The sequence below is a fragment of the Rhincodon typus genome, chromosome 2, assembly GCF_021869965.1.
Source record: "Rhincodon typus isolate 14 chromosome 2, sRhiTyp1.1, whole genome shotgun sequence".
Lineage (NCBI taxonomy): Eukaryota > Metazoa > Chordata > Chondrichthyes > Orectolobiformes > Rhincodontidae > Rhincodon > Rhincodon typus.
Genome location: NC_063333.1, coordinates 44733557 through 44741815, shown reverse-complemented (window position 1 = coordinate 44741815; position 8259 = coordinate 44733557). Strand labels below are relative to the sequence as shown.

The 8259-nt window shown below is 42.5% G+C and overlaps 1 protein-coding gene across 1 annotated transcript in view; it reads left to right on the top strand.

Moving 5' to 3' along the window:
* Positions 1 to 2954: 2954 nt before the first annotated feature.
* Positions 2955 to 8259, top strand: part of rundc3b (RUN domain containing 3b) — an 84789-nt gene continuing 79484 nt past the window's right edge. Inside the window, exon 1 of the mRNA XM_048607206.1 lies at positions 2955 to 3586. Within this exon, the coding sequence (XP_048463163.1) occupies positions 3492 to 3586 (95 nt within the window). The 5' untranslated portion in view covers positions 2955 to 3491. The remainder of the gene's footprint in view (positions 3587 to 8259) is intronic.

Here is an 8259-nt window from a genome sequence, read left to right as displayed (position 1 = left end):
ATGATGATAGGCATAGATAGAGCAGATAGTCAGAGACTTTTTCCCAGGGCGGAAATGACTATTACGAGGAGACATAATTTTAAGGTGATTGGAGGAAGGTGTGGGGGAGATGTCAGAGGTGCATTAAGTGGTGGGCGTGTGGAATGCGCTGCTGGCGGTGGTAGTGGAGTCAGATACTTTAGAGATTTTAAGCGACTCTTGGATAGGCACATGGAGGATAGTAAAATGTAGTGTATGTAGGGGTAGTTTGATCTTAGTAGGATAATAGGTTGGCACAACATCGTGGGCTGAAGAGCCTGTACTGTGCTGTACTGTTCTAAAAAAAAGCACCTCCAAACCACTCACCATTCTGACTTGGAAATATATTGCCGTTCCTTCACTGTCGCTGGTTCAAAATATGGGAATTCCCTCCTTAATAGCATTGTGGATCAACCTACAGCAGGAGGACTGCAGTGGTTCAAAAAAGCAGCTCACCATCACCTTCTCAAGGGCAATTAGGGATGGGTAAGAAATGCTGGCCAGCCAGTGATGCCCACTTCCCACAAATGAATAGAAAAAAAAACATATTTATCACATAGTGTATCTTCAGAACTCAGTTTTCAGGCTTTATCTCTTCCCATTTTCTCTGGCTTCTTAATTTATATTAGCTTATTTTGTTTCCTTCCACTTTACTATTCTGCCTTACCCATTTTTTTCACTCCCTTCTTCCTCCAGCTTCTCTACTTCCCAACCTCACTCCTCCTTCCTGCATCTTGCCTAATCTCACATAACATGCAAACAATCACCCAGCAGCAGTTTTCTGGGAAATTCTCAAGTTGATAACAATTGCTAAGTAACTATTTTCTGCGAATACAGATTCATTCACTGACAGAAACTGTGACAGGTGATGATAATTCCTTTGTGCTTTCAACCTCTCAGATGTTCTATCCTACCATTATTGATTGATTAGGAGATTATGTTGTATGGAAAAGAGAGTTGCAGACAAAATTTTCTCCAAATTACTGTTGCTTGGTGATAGTTTCTTGTGTGTGGCAATATTTATGTGATCTGTTTCGTACTATAATCATGCAGACTATCCATTTTTAACATTTTCTTTGAAGTATATTAAAGTATCTTTTACCATAAGATTCTGAAACTCCTAAATGAGTCAAAGATTTTGCTGATTTCATGGACAAATCTTTACATACTGTACATCTTCAATGTCGGGAAAAGCGCTGAACTCCAGAGGTGAGTCAAGAGTGACTGCCCTCACATCAAGGAACACTAACAAAACTGGACCTCAGTGAAAGAGTTATTCAAATTAGGGTGTTACGTCCAACCATCTTCAATCGTTTCATGAATGACTTTCCTTCCACCATCACTCAAGAAGCTTGACCCATCCAGGATAAAGCAGTCTGCTTGACACCACCTGCAATATGCACTGGTTTCATCACTGAAACCTAGTAACAGCAGTGTGTTCCATCTACAAGACACACTGCAGCAACTCACCAAGGTTTCTTAGACAATACCTTCCAAACCCACAACCACTCCCATATGAAAGTACAAGAGCAACAGATCTAGGACAACAAATTAGCATCCAAGTCATACTCTATCCTGATTTCACAATATATCAGTGTTCCTTCAGCATCATTGGGCGAAAATCTTGGAACTCTCTTCCTAACAGCACTGTGGAGGTTCCGACACCATGTGGACTGCAATGGCTTAAGAGGTAGCCCACCACCTTCTCAAGGGCCAATTAGCATGAACAACAAATGTTGATGCCCATGCCCCATGAACAAATAAAAACATGTACTTTTTGAGTATAATGTAAAAAAGTACAATGAATGGACACCAAGAGCAAATACTTGGCCTGTCCTGCTCTGCTCTGAATTCAATATCAAGGAGAAGATTGAGAGGACTGAAAAATGACCTTAACTTCAAGTCGAATGTCCACCCACCATAAACCTCAGCTCATCCAAGATCCTACAGCCTGTATTCTGCTGAGCATTTCCAGTAGTTTCTGTTTCTATACCAGGAACGACAATTTGTTGCCGTTACTTTTGTTTCATGGAAAAATTGCGAGTTGATTGATCGAGCTCCTCAAAAAACAAACGCTGCTTTTGTTAACTGAATGTTGGCTGATTTTGTGTCTGCTCTGTTGGTATCAGTTTTTTGCTCCTTTCTGCAACCCCGCTCAGCCGTACTTTCCTCGAACTCTGTTTTGTTTGATTAATTATCAAATTCCGAGGTGAAAATAACTCTTTGTATTACATTTAGGGCTTAAGGAAATAGTATTCAACTCAAAACAAAAGACCAGGAAGAACACTCAACACTCAACCATCACTTTCAAGTGAAATCAAGACAAGCTGGAGTAGATGCTGGCGGTAAGCAGATGGAGTCCCGATATGACAGATTTACGAGGTATTGAGTGTTAAGTGCAACCTGATCAGTTTGACGCTTGACAATTAATTCACATCGGAAGACGTGAAATGCAGCCTTTTCACAAGCTATAGGTCGACAGTGATTTATAACAAACATTAAAAAGAAAGCAATCCTCAGCAGGTTCGGTTATTGTTCTCTGTAGGTACTGCAATAAGCTGCTGAGCATTTCCATCATTTCCGGGTTCTGATTTCCAGCATTGGCAGTATTTACTTTTGTAACACAACGGTCTGTTATTGGAGATGACAAAGTGTAGAGCTAGATGAACACAGCAGGCCAAGCAGCATCATAGGAGCAGGAAGAGTTGTACGCAGCGAAGTGATAGAGTATGACACAGCCGGTTTTTGTGTTTGAATGTTAGATATCCTCCAGGGAGGGGAGGGGAGGGGAGGGGAGGGAAGGGAAGGGGTGTTATATGTGTATGTGTGTGGGGCCATCTCTCCCTCCCCCAAATGTTCTCCCTGGGTGAGGTCATGCTATCCGTGTCCCTTTAAAGGCAATTCGTGCTGTAAACTTCCGGTCCCGTGGTGTGTGACAGAAGGAAATTGGATGGAGAGCAGCTTGTTTCCAGCTTTTCGGTTGGACAGTGTGTGTTGGGAGAACGAAGCAAGGGACACGGATAGCACTGGGCTCCCACATGCCGGGGGGAAGTAGGGGAAACTAGGTTATTAGCTGTGCGGAGCACCAAGCTAACACTTGAAGACCTACTTGAAATATTGTACAAAGCTGTTGCATAATGCATTGATCCTGATGCATAAGTGCCTGTGGACTATAGCTCATTCTCGTCGGCAGTTCCAAATCATTTGCTTCCCTGTTTGCTGCTGTGTGGGTTTTTTTTTCTCTCTCTCGTGGTACTGCAGCAGCTGCAGGTTTATTTTGTCTGAATCCGGACCGTGTTGTGGCTGAAAGCCGACTGTACGGATGAGCAGTCAGCCCGCTTCCACAGTCTGCTCCGGGAGCACTGTGCACCGCAGATACCCCCCGCGTTCAGCGTCCCCCACCGTCCCTCAACTCCTGCCAGAGTTCACTTTTTGTTTCTGATTTTTTTTTAAAAGACGGGCAGGAAGAGAGAATGGCTTCCATCAGCCTGGGACTAAATTTCTCGCGAAAGAAGAGCTTGGCGAGGAACGCTGCAGTGGAGCGGAAAAACCTCATCACCGTTTGCAGGTAAACCGAGGCTTCCTGCCCAGAAACATTGTGTGTCATTCATCCCGGTGGGGTCGGCTTCAGTGAATCCCTGAGAGCTAATACACGTTATTTCCTTTCAATTCCTGTCCCATAACATTGGTTTGCTGGCCACTTGTCTGTATTATCATAAAATAGTTCTTTATTTCAAGGGCTCTTTTGATCCATTTTGCTAGGTGTACCGTGCAGAACTATTATTGGGTTGTGTGCCGTTCCTCATGCAGTTGTTCTACCTGTAGTCTGAACTGTAAGTTGTGTATCAGGCTGTACGTTGAAATCATGGAGTGAATCTTTCACAGATACAGACTATTCATACTTTTTTTTAAAAAAAGACACTGTATTGTTGAATTTAATACACGTGTCATATCCCTTTCCATAGAGCACTTGCCAAGATTTGTGACTGGGACCACCCTGCAGCCCAGCCCCTTTAATTGATTGCGACTCCTGGGCCAGCACTTTTGAGAATGACGGGGTATTCAGGAGGCGATACGCGGATGGGACAAACCAGTTTGCTGACTCCTGTAGAGGAGGTTCCTGCCTTACTGCTGCAGTCTGTTCTCGCCGCAAACGAACTGGACCCGGCTGAAAGTCCGCTTGTGGGCAACTAGGGAACCGCTCGGAGCAGCGGGGGAGCGCGGTGGGAAAATCACAAGATGTTAAGTTTTTGCAATTGGCCGATCGAATCAGTTTCAAATATTATTATTGAATAAACAAGATTGAGGCTCGGCTGATAATTTTCAGCCCCTGTTTATAGCAATGATTGCCCTCATGTTGCAGGGCCGTCTCTATTTCTAGTGTACCGGTTTCCAGCCGTCGAAGTGTGCAAATGCATATTCAAACCCTTTGCTGCTGACCCGGGCGTGACACTGAGCACCAGGAGGTGGAAGTGACCGACCCGTGAAGCAAGAGGGCTCTCTCTCCTGTCTGTACCTCCAGATCGGACAGCTCCTTGTGGGTTTGCGTGTTTTTATTGTCAGTGTGCGCACATGTTTAAGGAATATTTGATTTCCCCCAGTCCATTCATTTATTTCATCCAGAAGTAAGAAACATCTTTGTCCGATTTCATTTAATGTGTACAAATATTCAGACTGAGTTCCCCTCCCTTGTGCACACGCGGTAACTAATCAATAATGCTTAATATGAGTAATTAGTGCGATTGGAATGGCTTACCAGATACTTAAGCAGCTTCATGCGTAAAGGAATGGGGGCGGAGGGTTTCTTGTGAAAATCCTACTACGGAATGGAGTTTTGTTTAACTCAACAAAATATTTCATCTGGAAGCAAAAATTTCAGCCTCTCGCCCTTCATCCTGTCCATCCAAAACACCGTCAATCTTGATCAATTTTGGTCCGCCAGTGCTTCCATTTGAAATTCTCACTGCTGTGTTTAAATCCCTCAGTGACCATCCTATTACTCCTTCCTATTCTCCTCTAGTGGCAAAACCTTCGAGGAACTCTGGAGATCCCGGAACGTAGGGTCGTTACACGTTTTTCACTCCCTTCAGGCTTTGTCTGGACCCTGAACTCTGAAAATCCCCTCTCTAAAATTCCACCAGCCCTGACTGAGAATTTCTAATGAACCAGATCAGAGATGTTGTTGCACCTCTGGAGGATGTGGGTCTTGGATCCAGACCTTCTGGCTCAGAGGTAGGGGCACTACCACTGTCTCAAGAGCCCTTCACCCCTTTTTTTTGTTTACTTCCAGAAATGCTCTTTACACACAACTGAACAGTTCCCTTTCCCATCCCAAAATCATCTGTTTTTTTTTGCATCTATTAACCACCAACAGTAAATCATCTGTATTTCTAATTGAATAATTTATGTACAGAGCCTGTTAGCTTGCGTTGCCCTTATCAAGGGGAGCCCTCCATCCCGACCTACAATATACGTTGTTAGCACCTGCTATTGACTGTGTCAATTTACATTTGACTACAAAAATTTGTGCGTTTTAACATTGTGAGATGGCCCAAGATACTTAATTGGAGCATTATCAAACAAAATTTGATATTGAGCCAAAATTTGACACAAAGTATATCAAAATGTTTTCCTGCATTAAGTCATTATAAAATCACATTGTGTGAGGTCATAGCCAATGCTATAGATACATGTGAAGTTCGTAACCTTAAAAATATTGCATAATATAGCTGCATATGTTTCCTTTTTGTGTACATTACTCTTGTGAAGTGCCTTGTTCACTTTTCAGTGGGATTATCTCAAATTATAAAGCAATAGAGTAAGTTTGGGTGTATGGACAGAAGATGCATTGATTTTTTTATAGACCAGGGAGGCCCCAGATTTGTGGCTTCACTTGAGCTGAAATGTTTAATCTCTGCAGAGTTGGTTGCCAAGATCACATAACTTGCCTCAAGTTCATTGCATTTTCAGCTACAGTTCTGAGACTAATGCTGGATCATGCATATGTGCAAGGAAGGCTTCCCTCATACTTAACTGTTCTTGTAACATGCTCTGCCTTTGCTTACATATAGGGATGGCATGTGATAAAGAGCAGAGGCTGGCAGTGTCTAGGGTGTCACACCATTTGATAGTGTTGTCACGTTTTTGTTTTGTTTTAACCTGGACACAAATTTACATGAAGTTCTAAAATTAAATGCAACAAATGACTGGGCGGCCGTAAATTTGCTTTGACTTCTTTAAAGATGGCTGTTAATTGTGTGACAGCAATTAATACATAGGAAATGGGAAGTAAAAGCAATAAGCCCACATTTTAATCACACAATGGTGGCAAATGTTGCCCAGTCTTCCTCATAACTTATTTACACATCATCTAAAAATAGATTAGAATTACTTTAAACATTTCTTATTCTTCACTTCTCCCACTTCATTGTAACCAGGTGATCCAGGCATTATGTAATGTAGGCTCTTGTCATCCATGACAGAGTGATTATGCTATCAAATTTGCATCCAAGATTGAATGTCATACTACATTGTTCATCATGCATATTGAGGTGTAACATTCTTGGTTGGATAGTTGTGGTTAGACAGGGTTTTTCCTTTTCATGCCTTGCGAGCTGTTAGCTGGGTTCCAATTTTTCCACCCCTGTGACCTTCATGGAACCTTCCTGGTTCGCTATAACAAACTCTCAAAATGGGGGAAACCACACCAAATACTGTTTGGCATCGGGATCTTTCTTGAAGCTCCTGAAGATTCTTTAGGTGGAAGCGGTGCATCTGTCACTTATTGATTGTATCCTGGGATGTCTTTCTGATTCTTCAAGTATGTCACCTACAGAGCTAAACAACATACAAATGTTGTTGTATTTATATAGTACCTTTTTAATATATCAAAAGTTCCAAAAGGCACCTCACAGGAGCATAAAACAAAATTGCCACTGATCCTATTGGACTGATGACAAAAAGTTTATGTCAGACCTTTTGAGGAAAAGAGATAGAAAAGGTTAGGGGGACACTTGTAAGCTTTGGACCAAGATGAGGCACATAAGCGTGCACAAGTTGAAAGAACACAGTTCTTGGATTGTGAAAGACTTTTTTTAAACAAAAAACGTAGGGAGAAATGAGGCTGAGGAGGAATTTGAACATAAGTTGTCATTGTTATGTAAATCGGAGCTGAATTTTTTCAGTATGTGTCATGTGTACCTGATGCTGTGCATCTTGTCAAAATGTAATTTAAAACCAGCAAGCTGCAGCTTTCATATTGGCTAAACCTTCTCAGTGATGAAGCCCAAGTTTGTGTTCTATTAAGCATTTATGCTGCTGCTCTTTAATTAAATAGCTTGGTTGTGTACCCTGCTAATGAGGAAAAATACATTGTACTTGCAGTGGAAATTGCTGTATGATGCATATAAGTATGCATTATTCAAACCTCAAATATGGTTTAATGTGGCATTAAAAAATTATTTTGCTGTCATGTTTCCTCTTTTGGTGTCTTCCTCCTCTTAACTTTTGGAATAGTCTCTTTGTTTTTCCATATTGACAGATCAAACAAAAACAAAACAACATATGAATAGGCCATTTGACCCTTGAGCCTATTCCATTATTCAGTTAAATTGTGGCTGACCTGTATCTTGACTCCAGTTACAAATGTTTTGATGCATATTCCTTTGGCCTTTGTCTACCACAGTTTTATCTATCTTGATTGATTCACCATCCCTGGTTCTCTTTTTTTTTTAGAGAAAAGTGGCCAGCAAAACCTGAAAACTGAAGGTCTTATCCATTGACTAGAGAACCATCAAGGAACCCCCTGTTTGTTCTGTGGGGTAGCCCCAATGGAGCCATTGTCTGGCCCTCTCATCATAGAAGCCTATTCGTTCAGAACTGCCCTATTGCAGTCTGGCAGCTCCTTGTGCTCAAATTGCAATGGAGGGATTGAATTCTTTGTCCGTAGAGTTTTGGGGCAGTAGGTTTGCCAAGTTGGGTTGCAGAGTCAAGAAGCTGAGCTAACAATGTGTAGAGCTGGATGAACACAGCAGGCTAGGCAGGATCAGAGGAGCAGGAAAGCTGACAGCTCAAGGAGGCAGGGATGAGGCTAGTAGGTAGGAAGTGGGGGTGGGGGTTGGTCAGTGAGGTGGGAGGAGCGGACAGGTCAAGGAGGCGGGGACAAGATGGGCTGGCCTTGGGATGAGGTCGGGGAGTGGGGAGATTTTGAAGCTTCTAAAGTCCGCATTGAGGTGGGGAGAT